This window comes from Athene cunicularia (assembly GCF_003259725.1).
Source record: "Athene cunicularia isolate RWA chromosome 2 unlocalized genomic scaffold, athCun1 chr2_part1, whole genome shotgun sequence".
NCBI classification, from domain to species: domain Eukaryota; kingdom Metazoa; phylum Chordata; class Aves; order Strigiformes; family Strigidae; genus Athene; species Athene cunicularia.
The window spans coordinates 131,481,381-131,498,158 of record NW_020799095.1 but is presented as its reverse complement, the minus strand read 5'-3'; the positions used below and the strand labels follow the sequence as shown (position 1 = coordinate 131,498,158).

At 41.8% G+C, this 16,778-nt stretch overlaps 1 protein-coding gene across 1 annotated transcript in view; it reads right to left on the bottom strand.

Annotated features, from left to right (window-relative positions):
- The window catches only part of GRHL2 (grainyhead like transcription factor 2), a 58,952-nt gene extending 53,708 nt beyond the window's left edge, over nucleotides 1–5,244 (bottom strand). The window contains exons 1-3 of the mRNA XM_026841503.1: nucleotides 5,240–5,244; nucleotides 4,441–4,630; nucleotides 1,406–1,473 (exon numbers count right to left, since the gene is read on the bottom strand). Coding sequence (XP_026697304.1) covers nucleotides 1,406–1,473; nucleotides 4,441–4,630; nucleotides 5,240–5,244 — 263 coding nt within the window. The remainder of the gene's footprint in view (nucleotides 1–1,405; nucleotides 1,474–4,440; nucleotides 4,631–5,239) is intronic.
- Nucleotides 5,245–16,778: the final 11,534 nt, after the last annotated feature.

Here is a 16,778-nt window from a genome sequence, read left to right as displayed (position 1 = left end):
GCAAGCGGAGAGGTCCAGAGCTCTTTAAAAGCTAGGGAAAAATAATACCTATAATACCTAAGATTTGACCTATAATCAGCTTGTTACAATAAATTCTGGGTATCCAGGGTTGGTTTTGCCTTGTCTTGTAATTTGGATGCAAAATCAATCCCCTAGTGCAACAGCCTTTAGGTACAGAATAAGCATAAAGTGTAAGGCGAGATAAGGATTACTCACAGTAGATAATTTGCATGTGAAATAGGCAGAATATCAACAGCAAAATTCATATGCTGATGCATGCTCTTTCAGGTTACAGGCCAGTACTGTTTGCGTAACTCTGGTACCAATGCTCTTCTGAAAGAGCAAGCCCTGGAATCCCATTGTATCAGAGTAGATCAGTAACTAAGCAGCTGCAGGGTAACCTCCAGCAGCATTCCCATGTCTACCCATGGTTGCTGTCTATCCACGGTTGCTGTCAAAAGCAATCTGATTGCTGATAGTAGTTGCACTGATATAAAATTGTTAACCCATAAAACTTTTAGTAGGTGTAACACACCGCTTTGTTTTCAACCCAGCAGATATATTCTGACATTACATTTCCTCTCTGTTGGCTTTCCACCAAAGGCCAGTTTTGTCAATCACACTCAATTTAGGAATTTCTCAGGCGTTCCCAGAAGAAAAATTGTCCCTCAAAAAAAGTTTCGTTTTGTTTTGAAACAGTAAATTTATATTATATACCTAAACTTTCACCTTACACAGCTAGTAGAGACCATCTAAGGCTGTCCCAAATTAGCTACGTTGAAATAAACCTTGTGTAGCTTCTCTTCACTATAATTTTACATGAAGATACCTTCCTATATGTAAAAACTTAGTTCTTTTTACATAAATATACATGCTCTCTTGTTCACAAGTCTTAATAAAGGCAGGAGTCAGCTTCCTCTGACTCTTCAAGTCACTTTTAGCTTACAGAGGAAGGCTGATATCTGAGAGGAGCAAGAAAAAACATTTTGAGCAGTTTATTTTAAGAGAGTTACTTTATTTGCTTCTGGGTAGACAATAAGTTATGTACTGTACAAATCAGATTACTGAGGCCAAACTACTCACTTTTTGATTTAGAAGAAAATTGAAAGAAAAAAAGCCAATAGTCAATATAATCTGATTTTACTAATCCCAGCAGCACCAAAACAACAAAACACAAACAAACCATGAAACTTTCTGCTACATTGCAAATTGCATGTTTAACACTACTGTTCAATTTTTCTAATTTATTAAAAGCAAAAAGGACTAAAGTTTGCTTCCCAAAACAGTCTTCATTCTTTTATCTTTTGGAAGAAAACCATAAACCCTCAGGCTATCGTAGTTCCTTCAGCTCACAACTGATCAACACTGTTAGTAGCTGGGTGTATGATTTTGAATAATACTGTACCTTTTATCTTGGTCTTCTTGATTATCACTCACTTTGTTAACAGACAACAGCCTTTTATCTCTGGGAACCTGAGAACAACACCAGGCATGGGATCAGGTAAATGGAACTGTCAGGTATTTGCTCTACTGCAACAACTGAAAAATGTAACTGTATCGGCATTGTCTAGTTTACAGATGCCAGGAGCTATTTTTCTCTGAGACTGACTGTAACCAAAAAATAATTTCCAAAGAGAAAAAATGTAGGGACATCTTCTTTTCTAATTCTTGGCCACACCAGTCTGGAGCAAAGCACTCTTCTATATGTGTTTACCTTTGGAATATTAAGCTAGGTCAAGCTGTCTCAAAATCAAAGCTTACATTCCCAAACACATGCACTTTTCACTAAGATGAGAAGGAAGACATGATGCTTTGATGAGCTCTGCATGGACTCTCTTAGCTTAGAGGAAAAAGGGTTTTCAGTTAAACCACAAGCACCAGATAATTCTCCTGTTATAGAGGAGTCTGGAAGATGTAGGACTCGGATCCAGGAGAATTTTGTGGATCCTTCCATTTCCCAGCATGGGGACAGGTCAGGGCATGCTGGCATGTCATCAGAGAATATGGATTTTTGCTTTGCTGGGTGCATCAACAGCCATGAAAAATAAAAATCCAGTCAAATCTGGCCCCTCAACAGACTCAGAATTGACACCAAGTGACTTAAAAGATTTGTCTTCCCACATATCAGTTTCCTGACACCAGCATAGATATGAAATCACAAAGGGAAAAGTTGCTGCCATGACCGTATCTTTCTTTTGCTGAACCAGCAATCTGGGAGCTAAAATTTCTATCTTTTACAAAAGAAGGTATATCCAGTCTATCACAGCAGTTAATTTGGGATTAAAGAGTAAGAATAGACATAAGAATGGGCTAAAACTATACCTTTTATCTTTAAATACTTTAAAGAACAGAAAGAATTTTAAAGAAAGGAAAATACTGACTTTAAAGGGAAAAACAATACTACAACGCACTACACTATTTGCAAGACAGCAGCAAAGTCAGAGTGCTAGCCAGAGTGCTACCTTCAGGAGGGACATCCTCTCCCTCTACTAAGCATCCTGCTGGTTAAAAAACCTCTTTCATATACTTTAGAAGTCAGATCCAAGCCACAGTTTGCACATGTTGATTCCCCTGTTAAGATCATATATTTATCCCTGAAGGAGGGTCTATGTTTAGATAAATATCACGACAAGAAAAAGGAGAAGGAAAAAAAAAAAAAAAAAAAACCAAACCCAAAACCAGTTTAAGTTCAAATACTTCTTATTGACTGGAGAAAGTACTTCAAAAAAATTACCCAGCATGTCAGAACAAATGAGCCAGATGATAAATAAGGGCAGTTCAAGAGACACTGGTGCACTGGAAGTCCTCCTCTACACTTCCACATTACAGCACAGAGGTTTAAGTCAGGTTTTAAATTCCTCTTTGAGAGCATCAACAAGAGTTATCCTTTTCTCCCAGTTTAAGAGAGAAATAATTATGATTGAATGTTGGAAATGGCTTTGAGATTAACACAGTTTATTCCAACAGAACCCCAAGCTTTTTGCAACTGCCTGGAACAAGGAACAGACATGTCTCTTAAAACATAGTTTTGAGAAGGAAAAGGGCTGTTCTCTAGTTTTATTTTAAAAATCCAGCATGTATGTACTGCTACATACGTATTACTAAGACAGAAGCCAACACTCCAGATGCTTGTACACATCCTGAATTTTACAAATCCACATTAACTTCACAGACTCTGGCACTGTATGTCAAGTAGAGAAAAGGCCCTTTCTTCTTTCTCATTGGGAAAAGCTTTTCTCTGTTGACAACAACACACAAAAGCAAGGAACATCTCTTGATATATAATCAGTAAAGAAATTAAAACAATATTTAACCATAAGGTTGGTATACGGCACCTTGCCTACCACCCCTTCTCCTGAACTCTCCTCTAATGATTGTAACAGAGACTAATAAGAGCAGCCCACTCTCTAAAAGCATTTATACTAATAAATACTAAAAGCAAAGGCTTTAAATTTTAAATTTCCATTCCTGCTACCTTCTTCATTAATTATGAGGTGAGCTGGCATGTTCTGCTGGCTTTCACAGAACATCATCTGTCCAATCCAGACATAGGTGGCTTTGGGAGTACTGAGATAGTTCAAGCAAAATGAACAATTTCATACTTTAATGCTTCGAAAGAAACACTGATTCCGTTTGCAGAGTACAAAGGGGTCAGCCTGGACTTTACATTGAAACTTCTGCATTACACAGAGATGTACCCTCTAGAACACTCCTCTGATTTTAGCAGAAATCTGAATGTAGCTCTACTTAAAACTATGAAATATATGAAAAAGGAAAAATGGTATCAAAGTGGTATGTAAAGCCCTGGACTTAGAACCTGACAAACTGAAACTGTGTGTCAGTGCTTCTCCTGTAAATTGACTTAGATCTCTATGTTTCCAGCTTCATTTCTGCCCTCCACCCTTCTATTTAGACTGCAAACTGCCAGTGCAAGGGCTAGGCCTCGCTGGATGTTTGTACACAGCCTATTGCAATCATTATACAAATAAAAATAACATGGGAAACTGTCAGATGAGAGATACTCCAATTAAAGAGCAAGCTAAAACATGTGTGGAATGAACCAGAAAAGCAGACAAACCTACAGATGGATAAGGCCTCCCCTCTTCTGCTTTTTAAAGAATACTGCAAGTATCTGACCACAAATACAAAGAGGGCTAATTCATCCAATGCTCTTAAGAGGGAAGAGAAAGAATGCTATGCTCAAAAAGAAAGCATGGTTGCAAATTTAATATAAGAATTCTGTTTGCTTTTTCTCTCCAGAACTAAACACATCAAAACAGCCTCAGACAGCCTTTCTAAAATGGAAAGGCTGCTTGATGCAAGTATCTGAGAGAAAACAAGATGAAGTGACTTCTGTCTTTGAAAACTGGTTCTGATGCCTCTTAGAGTGGCCCCTGCTAGTGCGGCAGGAAGGAATAACGATGGCGTTGCGTTACCTACTTTATAATAGTCATACAATAGGCCAAGAGCAGCAGCACTGTCCTCATCACCATTTATGCTCATCATAGCCTTGGTAGCTGCTGTTAGGGGATTCTCCAAATACGACTTCCAGGCTTCATCTTCGCTGGTATAGGCTCGTCTGGTGTTGAATGAAGTATCATTTGGCACTAAGGCCACAAGTCGCTTGTTACTGCATAGACAGGAAGAATAAAATGGTGATCCAGAAGGGATTACTTTATTCATAAGGCATGTTAAAGAACATAACACAGCTCAATGAAAGTGATATGATTACATCAAGCAAGCATCTCTGTATTAAACTTGGTGACATAAACATTTATCAGTATTAGGTATCTTCAGTACTTAACAAAAATATAGTTAAATGTATGCAAATCTTGTCATAATAATTCAAATGTATTTTTACTAATATATAGACCTATCAAAACATTTTAAAACTACTTGGAAAAAAAGGAAATAATAATGCAAGAACACTTTGCCCCAGTGTTTTTGCTAGATGTACACCTGATTAGGGGAAAATACATTTAACTAAAAGCAGTTATAATAAAAAGACATGAAGGGAAAACAAGAAAAAGTATCCAATACTAAAGTACTGTTCACATAAATCCAGCATAGTTCAGTATTTAATAACTGAGTACACCTTATAATTGAGCTATTCTCTGCTTTTGGAATGCAATTTATCCGTAATTTCAGAGAGGTTTTCTGTAACAGGACACAAGCAATGCGTCCAGTGGATGAAGCAGAAGTCAACATATTTGGTCTCAATTCACACTTTATCACTCACCACATCTAGCTACAGACCCACAGCAATACACACAACACCATTAGTAAGTAGGATTTGCAGCAGAGCAGTTTCCTCCAGCTTGGAAGTGGTACAAACTGTCCTGTTCCTGTGTATATCACGAGAAGCTGCTGCACCACAGCTATGGCTAAAATTTCCAGTATAATGGAAATATAAATGAAGATAATAGTACCTGCTTTTGTAAAATGTTCAATAAACTTATGGATAAAAGAGCTAAAAAAAAAAAAAAAAAAAAAAAAAAAAAAAGTTGCATTCCTATTACACAAGATAGTAGGCAAACAGATTAGGCAGGGAAATAGTGGAGAGAAGGGTGTGCTGCCTAGTACATGTTGCAAGAGCACTGTCAAGAAATGCAGCTCAAGTTACAAGGGTTGTGATGAAACTTTTAACACATTACACCTTAATATGCTGCAAAGATGGCCGAATAACTGAATATACTGACCTAACTGGCAAAAGTAGCAGTTATTCCTGGTGACCTTCATAAAACATTTCTTGCTATTTTCTACATAAAAACTGTTCGCTATTCAGTCTCCTCTTTCTGCTCTCCCCTCCCTGCAGCAGTGCCAGCTCCACAGACCTAACCCAACCAACTGCTGCTGTTGCACAGAGAGTGGCATTTGAACACTGTGCAACCAAGCCTGTTATTTGACTTCAGAAATAGGATTTGATAAAAGCACAGCTGAATCCACATGGTAAATGCTCTCATATATCAGGAGCGTGTCTTGCCTGGCCCCCAAGCCAGTGACCCGCAGACTGGGGCTTCGGCAGGGGCTCTGCCACTGCCTGGATGTGAACACCAGAGCATGGTTTGCAGGTTAAGGAAGGGGAGGCGGGGTGCGTGGAGATTATCATCTCTATGGTACAGAGCACTCTTTACAAGTTCCTTTATTTAATGAAAAACAAAATAATCCATCTGGTACACAGAGCAGTTTTATGAGCTCTGGGGGGGAAGAGAGCATTTCATAGCTTCATATCCCAAAATACAGCCAACAATTACAGTTCAGATTATATTTTCCTTTCATCTAAAATATCTGGATTTTTAGAAGCCTCCTTTCTTTTCTGAGGGCCTTTCTGCCTGGCCTCTTCCTGTCTCTTCTAAAGGTTTTTGTCATTCTTGTTTCCACATATATATTTATATTGTTACAGGTTTGCTTCAGCAAGTAAAGCTGAAGCAGAAATCTGGAGCCCAAAGAAAGACAGATAGAAGCGCTAGGCCCGCTTGCCTTTTCAATACCTTATTGTTAGCGACTCAAATCAGATTTGCAACAGCCCCGCTGTTTGTGCCAGAGGTAGCTGAGGGCCTGTTCCCACTCTGGAGTAGCCAATTCTCCCTGGCTCAGAGGCAATTATTCCAGGCAAGGATCCTCCTTTCCTCAACAAAGCTCCCCTTCAGCTAAACCCGGGCTGTTTCACCGCATGAGCAGCTGCCCATTGCAATGCACAAACACCACCCGCTCTCTTTCCTGTAGCAATCTTCCCTTACAATCAATAACCGCCTTTTGTTACTCGGAGCGCTCGCAGCCATGTGATAGTCATAACTGATTTATGAGCACTACAGGCAGACTGTGAGATGCCCTTTAAAAACACACATTTTAAGAGCTGGGCAGTGCTTGTCTGCAGAAATGCTGGAGGGGAGGAGTCAATCTCTGCTGCTGTAACCTAGTCAAGACAATCTTAGAGCAGTGAAGAAAGTGCTGTCCCTCAGAGGTGTTCTTTCTAACACTGTTGTGGAGAAGCTGAAGTAAAAGGGATAAATGCTCTAGGAACAGCCACTCACTCTGTAAGTAAACAGTTCGGATAGCTGGAAAGGCACAGGTGCATAGACCTAGAGCATCCCCAACATCTCCCCAGAGCATATTTTCCCTAAACCTCAGGTTTTCACATCTAAAAACTAAACATCGTATGAATAATTAATAACGTATAAAAAGTAAACATCTCCTCTGGCTTGAGAGATGTTCTGCAGCATAATCAACTGACACACTCATTGTGTTTACACTGCAAACAGACTGAAACAATAGCACTAAGAAAAATAAAAAACTTCCTCATCAACCCCCATCCCTGTAATCAGCTCTGTGGGAGGTTAATGGTCAGACCTAATTATCATGATTTAACATAGTCAATCATTTCAAAGATTATATCCAAAGCAGTCAGCGAAAACAACTGTGCTTGCTTTAAGAAAACTTCTCTGTTAATTAAGGTCGTTTGGATGGGAGGGAGAGTTTCTCTTAAGAAATGAGACTTGTGTGTGCACACGCACTCCCCTTTTTCCATGACTGCTGAACCTCCTGGACAATTTCAGCCAAATGTGACAGAGGGGTAGCAAAGTCCCCTGTAACCAGAGGAGATAAATATTTTATATTTTAAAATATGCCAAGAGAACCCAACCTCCTGAGTGAGGCACCTTTCCATGCCGGGGGACCCCCAGCCGTTCCAGCTGTGTAACTGATGACAGCAGGCAGCTGCTTGGAGGAGAGTGACTCTGGTGACACCTGGATCACCGGGAAGACAAAAGGTGACACCCACAAGAAACTGTGAGTTTTCCCACTGTAGAGAGCTGCTCTGAATGCCCCACCTGTGAGAAAAGCCTCAATTGGAGCCTGCAATTAGCAACCCATATATGAATCTTATCAAAAGCTGCAAATCCATCAGTGGCCACATGCACGGAGAACCACTCACTTAAGAAAGGAAGATGGGCCAAGATTGCAAGTGGAAGAGTCCCATTCAACCTGCCCAGCAGTATCAGCAAATAACCGCTGTAGCCCCAGGGACATCTTCTAAAATAGCCTGCAAGGAGCAGAGGACAAGCCCAACACGCTGACCGTGCCCGCCCCTCACTCGGGCTAGTCCACCGCCCCCTGCCTGGTCGCCAGGCTGTGTGCTAACCGAACACAGGGAGGAGGGACCTGCTTCTACAAGCTGAAAGCACGCCATTATCTTATCATGGAGATACAACACAGCTTAACAATTGACGATACTTGTGCCTAAAAAGTACACGATTCCTTTCAAGCCATCTGTTGAACTCCTAATGAATGTAAAATGTTTCAGTTGTTTTATGTTAAACAGTAGTAGGTGGTTATGTAGCTTAATTTATAGGCGTGTGAGGATTAAAGGTATTTTCTGAGGAATGATCTAGTTTAGGCTATAGATTGCCCTGACACTTGAGTGTTTATGTCAAGACTAAACTTCAGATGGCCTTTATTTTGCAAAAAAACTCACACACACACCCCCCAACTGCTTGGTAGATTTTCTTGTTTGCACCATCTTACATGATTTGTGCGCTTTCCTCGCAAGAAAAGCTATACATAAGTTTTCCAGTTATGGTGATTTCTGCATCTGACAAACTGATATTTTTGAACTTACTTAAAATTAAGATTATGGAATTTTATAAAACATATACAGCTGTAGTGTGCAAATAGAGATGTCCAAAACTGCACTCCATTTCATTTCAGTTACTGAAGTACAAAATCAGTTGGAGAAGTACACTGTACTTAATGTCAATAAATTAGATGAATGGAAAGGGCCAGCCTTTCAAGCTCTTCTTCAGATTAGAGATAATGAACTTTCAACAGCCAGCACTTGGGGCTATAAAATCCTACTACAGGCAAATTCTCACCCAAGCAATTCATGAATTAGCTTACACAGAATCAGAAATGCCCACTGACACGTTCATGAACAATGGTGAAAGGCCGCAGCTTTCTGATAAGAGCTTGCTTTTTATTCAGAAACAAGATGCCAGTCTCTCTCAGTCAATTTTGATGCTCAAGAGCTTTCTGTTGAATCTGCAAAGTTCATGCAGCCCTCAATCTCTGCTATTTGCCACTGAACATAAAGCAGACTGGTGCAGGCATGCTTCATCAAGCACTGCTGCATCCTACTCTCCTCCATCATATGCTCATTACACCCTGATCCAGTTGGTGCTAGTGGGGAAGAAAGTCTCATTCTGTCTACCCCCCAACTGGCCCAGGAAATTCACCCCGAAATCCAAACCAGACTGTTGAAAGCGTCAAGCAAGCACCCAGCCTGGGCTTTTCTTGTTTGTTTTGGTTTTTAATTGATTTTTTGGACGTTGCTTTTTTCTTTCAACAAACATTTAAAAAAAAAAATATCTAAGAATCTAGCTACTCCAGGCATATCCCTGCAGACCTCCTTGCCCCCTATTAACGCATTAGGATCTCCCCCTCCCTGCAAAGGCTAGGTGCCAGATGGGAACACAGCAAGCAATGTGTCTGAGGCAACAGAACGGGAGGAATCCCCATTCCCAGGTTTCAGCCCAGGCCTGAGCCTACCTGTCCTTACACCTGTGAGACAACAGCACCAAGCACATCTGTGCACATACTCTGCAAACTGTCCCTTCATGAGATGATATAGAAAGCTTTGGTCCATACAGATATTATAAAGCACACAGAAATTTTAGCACCAGTCACATAACTGGAAAAGGCAAAACAGACTCATGTCATTCTGGCTCCCAGCCCAGCATGACAAAGCCATAGGATATTTATCATAAGCTCCTTTTTAGTTGGATGATAAGAAGATGCATAGGGCAACTGTCTCCAATCCAGACACCCGGGGAGAAGCACAAATTCTAAAATGAGATGCTAGCCAAAGGGACCACTTCGATATTGCGTGAAGACATGCACCACACACCACGCTGCATGCTGGGTTTCCGATCCCTTAATTGTCCAGATCCAAGACCTGGATGAAGTACGCCGTGACTCAGCGTAACAGGGAAAGCACACCTGCCTAGTCTTTTCTCCAGTGCAAAGTAAGAAATGGGGAACTTCAAGAACGCCCACATTTCATTTGGTATGACAAAAGGTACAGGAGCATGATCTAGCTGCATCCCAGAGCTAGGAAAAAAGCTGAAGCTCCCACTTCAGTTTTGACATAGCTAAGGAGGGCAGAGTCTGATCATTTACAAGTATTTCAGTAGCTCTAAAGCCCTTTGTAAATTTATTTTACACTTACACATATGTCAGTTCAAGCTTTATAAAGCTACTATAAAACACATTTAGAACAGATGTTAATACAATTTGTCTTACAACTACTGTACACAGATATGAACTCACAGGTACAAATTGAACTACTATGACCATTTAAAAAGCAGCTAAGGGCAGATCCCACAGAAGTTGGATGTTAACAAACTTTAGATTCCAGATTATAAATTTCTGTCTGTGCTCATTATACAAAGAAGTATAAATCAAAGCTACCCCTAGTGCTTGAAACCGTTTGTTTTAAAGATTCTAATGTTAGCCCAGATTTACTACCTTCAGCATACTCCTTTGCTTAGACATCAAGTTAAAAAAGGAAAAAAAAAAAAAACAAAACAACAAAACCCAAAAAACACAACATGGGTGACTCACTGCACGTTTTGATTTATTTAGTTAAAAAAAAAGTTTAGACTCCTCAGGATTTATTGCCAAGAGTATAATTAAAAAGTCAGCAACATTGTTGTTTCAATTAGATAATAGTGTTCTGTTAAAACTACAAAGGAGCATAAATGTTTAACGAACAGGAAAATTATGGCCCATATGTCTTGGTATTTTGTCTTACATAGTCGACAATCACATCGTTCCCAGAAGCACAAACAGGTCTCCGAAATGCATTTAGACCAATTCAGTGAGCATATAAATATACAAATGACGTAAGAATGAAGGAAAATCAAAGCATTTAGACCACCAGGAAACCAGAAGATAAAATGCCCTCTGGGCCAGCCAGCAGTCCATACCAAGGAAAAAACTTCCATTAAAGAGGCTGAGTAATCTTGCCTACTAATGAATGCAGGTTTGGGACACTTGCAATTTTGGGACAATTATTCTTTTTGAGTAGAAGACAAATCTGAACAAGATTACACATGTTAAATAATTAAAAGAAATTATTTTGCCTTTACAAACCACTCCGAGAGGAAGTAAAATAATACAGAGAGCAGAAACAGCAAATGGTAAAACAGACTACTGCAACAATTAGATGCCTACTAGAAGTTTTATTTGCTTTTACTCAGAACCAAAATAACATGAGCATGCAATAGTGATTTAAAAGATTAAAATAAATAGGTGATTCATTAACATTGACAAAAAAAATATTATTAAGTATGTCAAAGTGGAAGCATGAAAGAGAAATCTGGCACAAGGACTAAATACATATATTAAATGCCTACTGAGGACCAGTTCAAGTAGGCAATTACTCACCCTGAGACAGACTTTTTATACCTATGATTTCAGAGACCTTTTTTGTTTAATTAAATATTACTTCTACCAGAAAATCTTGTTATTAGTGCACTAAGTAGCCTGTTGCCTTTTTTTTTTTCAAGCACAAAACAATCTCAAAAAAAGGGCAGATTTCAGCATATTTTAAAAAAATAATCACTGACATCTCAAAAAATGAGGTTACTCTAGAGCTGACAACATTACTTCAGTAGCTAACAGGGTTGATCAGAATTAGCAATTACTTAGCAGCTTCATACCAGATCATGCTCTGTTTTGCTAAGGAGCATACTTCCAGCATGCATAGAACCCAAGGTTGTTTTAGCTGACTTGAAGCAGCCAGCAGTAAGCTTTAAAATTAAAAACAGGTCTTGACAAGGCTTCCCAGATCTGCTGCAGTTTAACCCGACCCTTGGCCCGGTGGCCCTTGTTCATTCATTGCTTCCAGAGAGTTAATGGAAATGGAATAGTTACTGCACTGATAGCACTGATTGCTTTTTTTCAGAATATAAAATTTTTTACAGTCAGAAGGAAAATGTAAATTCAACAACTGAGCAATCCTGGGAGTTAGGATTTCCCACAAATCTTTTTAAAAAACACACAAAACCAAAAATATACTTCACAGAACAACGAAAATACAGAATTATGGAAGATGCCATTAACTTCCACTATTAGGAAAATTAACAAATCTACAGATATACGTAATCGAGATTGGAGACATATTCTCAAAACTACAGTTATGTTGCAATATTTGACTTGTCCACAGTTCACATGCACTTAATATGGTTTCCTTGGTTAAATATTTCATAAGCACAGTTCTCTTCTTTATGAAGTTAGTACTATCGAAGAATAGGACAGTGTCCCAGTATACTAGGATGTCTGAAATGATTACTCATCTTCTTTTAATTAGCTACTACTGTCCCAATCACTGATTAAAAAGCTAATGAAGATTCATCCCAGGATTAATTCCTAGTTCAGCATTTTAAAGTACTATTTTTTGTGTGTGTGTACAAAAAAGGGCACCTTAATTGGCTGCTCCATAATCAATGGAAAAAAACATTTAAGGTAACCATCAGTGCTCTGCACTGGATTAATATTTGTGAAAATATTTGACAACAAATGTCAACCGGTGTAATATCATTTCCCCTTCAGATGTCCCTGCCAGTACTAGAATGATGATGTCCCTGCTGACCCTTCTGCAGGGAAGAGGTTACCGGATCATTACAATCAACTAAATGACCTGGGAAAATCCCCTCCCTCCTATTCTGCTTTGATCTTCAGTCTGGTCTCAGACTTCAGCACCAGAGAGACAGCACTGTTAATAGCAAGACATAACCATTTGATATCCTCACCCCTCTCAGTTAAGATGAGGGTTGCAAGTTCCATGAGGTTCTGCACACCGATTTTCCACCTTCCTTGTAGAGATGGTTTTCTGAGAAACATCCATGACAGCCTGTCTATCATTTGAAAAGTGAAAGTACTAAACACTCTAATTCCTATTTCTCCATTCATTCCTGGATGAGTACCACTGCAGAAAATTTATCTCAATGGATGCCCTATCCAAACACTCAGTAGTGGGAAAAAAATTAAAATTGAGTAGATAGTCTGTGACTTAAGTGTCACTCAAGATCTGCTGATGGGAAACATGTTTGTCCCTCAAAGAAAAAATTAAGAACAGTTCACAGAATTACACTGTAAACCACAAATGCCCTTTGTTGTTATAGTACTAGATGCTTAAGATAAATATTATGAAGGCAGCATCTACACATTGAGGAAGAAATAGGAAACCAGGGCAAAATTACTCTGTGAAGAGTCCAAGATCAACTTCTGCCACAGACACTACCAAGTAGCGAGCTGGATGTGAACATGCCTCCACTGACACACAGGAGCAGGTCTGAACCCATTCCCACCTCCAGTCTCTCTCTCCTTGGTTATTTACCCACAAGCACATGCTCAGCTGCAGACCCAGACTGCCCCAAGTCCTCCTTAATGTGGTCAGTCTGAGCATGCCCCAGCCCCGTCTACCTGGTGTCCTGAATAGCTCTTGCACATACTGGGGGTGTTGGGAACTAGACTGACAGGCTAGCAGGACAGGCACAGTGACCATCACACTCAGGCCTGCTACCAAGTCTGCTCTTCGAGCAACTGCAGACCCAGCCTATGTGGGACTCACAACTCTACATGCCACCGGGAGCAGCAGGGATGCAAATGTGGCATTTACCGGGCAGATCCCAAGCAGTTACACAATTGCTGCTCCTTAATTACAGGAGCACTGGCAATCTCTAAAACCTTGTGAAGTCTCACATGTATTGAGGTCACTGATTAGCTTTACTAATGCACTAGAGCCATTAATCTGGAGTTCTATGGTGATAATTTTTTCTGTATACTACAGTTAAGAACAGCTTTTCAGCCTACAAATGCACAAGTGAACCCTAGAATCATCTTTATGTCTGCAAAGGGAATGCCCCCTCTTCCCACCCGATGCCCCCCGGCCTCCAATCAATCCCCAGGGTCCCCCTGTGATGGCTCTGGGTATTGGATGGTAACAGAAGGAGCTGCACGGACCTCAAAATGTTCATAGAGAAGCAGGGACATATTATTTCCTTCTCCAGAGGTTCTAGTTTGAGCAGTTCTGTCTTTAACACCTGCCGTTTGTTTGCACCCCTTCTGCATATGAAAAGCTCAGACCGATAAAAAATGGATGTTAAAAATAACCTCCAAGAGGAGATCAAGCTACTTTCAACCCAACACTTCCCTGAGCCAGTTCTCTGGCTGCACAAACAGCTCTACTGACACAGTTGAGAGGGCCGAATGGAGGCAGGAACAAGTGGCCTCAGCCTGCTGAAGTCGGTATTACCTCTGAAAAAAGCATGTGAAATCATGCCTTAGCTTTTTGGACCGACAGCAGTTTGTGGAGGCCAGCAAGCAAGACTTAAGCAGAAAGACTAAAGAAAAAGACAGGGAGATATGCACACTATCTTAAGGATAATCTCCCCTTCCAAGCTCCTCAACATTAGAATCAAGCGACTTGTTCTTTAGCATTTTCACCTGTTTATCTTCCTCCCTTAAAGAGGACGTTACAGGTAGCACTACAGCACCCCTGTGCCAGCTCCTCCTTCCAAAGAGGGAAACGGCAGGCAGCTCTGCAGAGCCATTGTGCAGCATGGCATACCACCTCTCCAGAAAACCCAGCAAATCCCACTGAAGGATGAGACAGGAATGTATTTTTCCACACTTTCTATATCCCTTCAGCTGCTTAGTCCTCTACATCAGCACTTTACTAGCACAAACCCCACAAAAACATGTCCAATGACACTGACAAATTAGCCGACCTCGAAATAATGAGACTCCCTCTCCAGTCTTGCCTGTAGGGAAGATCTGCTTTTAAGTAAAAGAAAGGCCATGTGGAGGAGAATAATGTTGTACTCTCTGGATTAGATTTTAATTGTATATCATTAAAGCCAAAAAAACCACCACCAAACAAAAAAACCCTTCCCATGCAAACTCCCCCCACCAATCTAATATCTCATTCCACCTGGTCATCTTTTCTGAAAACAAATGTATTTGTATTCTCATGTTACACTCATGTATAGAGAGCCCAGGGGATTTCTTTACTCTTTCTTTCCTTTTCAAACTCTTACCTACCACGTATGAATTTTCTAAACACCTTAACCAGAAACAGATCACTGGCATACCAGCAACGTGGGAAGTGCTGTTACTTGAGGGTACGTGCTCTGCAGAGCTCTTACGTTCCTCACAGTGGTAACAGCAGCAGCACTACACAGAGCTGGGAATAAAGGGCATTAATGCTCCAGTCTCAGCAGCTGACACCTATGCCATACTGTTCCTCTTGGTAAAGAAGGCTAGTCCTGCAGCTTAGTAGCATCCTAGACCCAGAGGGGAACCACTTTTGCCCTTGTTTCTTACATGAGTTAGGTTTCCGCTTTTTCTGTTTCCAAGCTGACTGTGATACGAAGTTGCGCTTTCTCCACCCCCATATTCCCCTCCCGCTGCCCTTAATTGTGCTTGATCTGCTGCAGCCTAGTTTCTGACCCTTTGCTGAAACTACTGGCTACTAGGCTCGACCAGGGAGTCATTTATGGGCCCCTTTCACCTTCGTGCAGTTCCAGAATTGCCCATTGCTTTGGGATGCCCTCGATCACTGCTTCTTGTCAGATCTTTCACCGTTAATCTGGTTCCCCTCCCAACTCAACGACTGCTCTTTCAACTGCTCCTCCCTGCTTCACCGGCATCCCTCAGGACTCTGTCCTTATTCCCTTCCTTGCACTTAAATCAGGTACTGCTCCTATCTGGCCACTTAAGGCGTTAGTTCCCATCCCAGCTCAGGTGAACTCCCAAACTCTACTTTTTTCCCAACTCCTACTACAATCAGTTTAATTTTATGTCAGTAACTACCTTTGCAGTATCCCACTAGCTGATATTTGAAAAGGCCAGGACTACAATTTTTTTAGTCTTTCTCCTCTGAACCGCCCCGTCTCTTCCCTACCAAGGCAGCCAACCCTGCTGTTTTCTTTTGTCGGATAATCTCTTTCTTTCACTCCTTGACAGGCAGTCTGTCACCAAAGCCTCTCAGTGCGACGTCTCCAACATCAGGCTCCTCCTCTCCACCTCCTTCGCCACGAAGGCTCCTGGGAAGCCCAACAAGGGCTTGAATCCGAGCAGCACAAAGTGTAGCCGAGATCACACCCATGACTGGGGCACTCCTTCCTGCACCAGAGCAGCAGTAAAACAAAACTGCCGTCTCCGGCTTGTTCTCTCCAATCTCCCGCCCTCCATCTTCCTTGCCCCGCTACTCTCCCGCAGAAACAGTAATAACCCGCGCAGGTAAAATGGCCTTCCCGCCTGGCTGCCTCACGGCGGCTCCTCGGCACTGCACAGCAAAGCACAGCAGCAGGCCGCCGCGTCCCAGCCAGGCCCCGGCCCTCACGCCAAGACACCTCGCCGCCATCGCGGGACAGGCAGCGGCTTTACCCCACCCGGGTTTACCCCGGGGCAGGCAGGGAAAGGGGTAAATAAAAACAGCCCCTGGTTTGGGGCCGATCGGCGGAATGGGACGCACGCCGGGGTGGCAGGAGGAGAGCAAGCGGCGGCCTGCGAGCCAAATGACAGCTCCCGGCGCCTCTCCCCACCCCGGGACAGGCCCCTCTCCCGCCGAGCCCACCGCTGGCTCCGTCTCGGTGCTGCTGCGTGGCCCGGGGGGGCCCGGCACCGTGGCCGGCGTGCCCCGGCGCCCGCGGAAGGTAAGGGGGGGCTCCCCCACATCGCCGCCGCTCTTCCCCCGGCCTCGCCCGCCTCGGGGC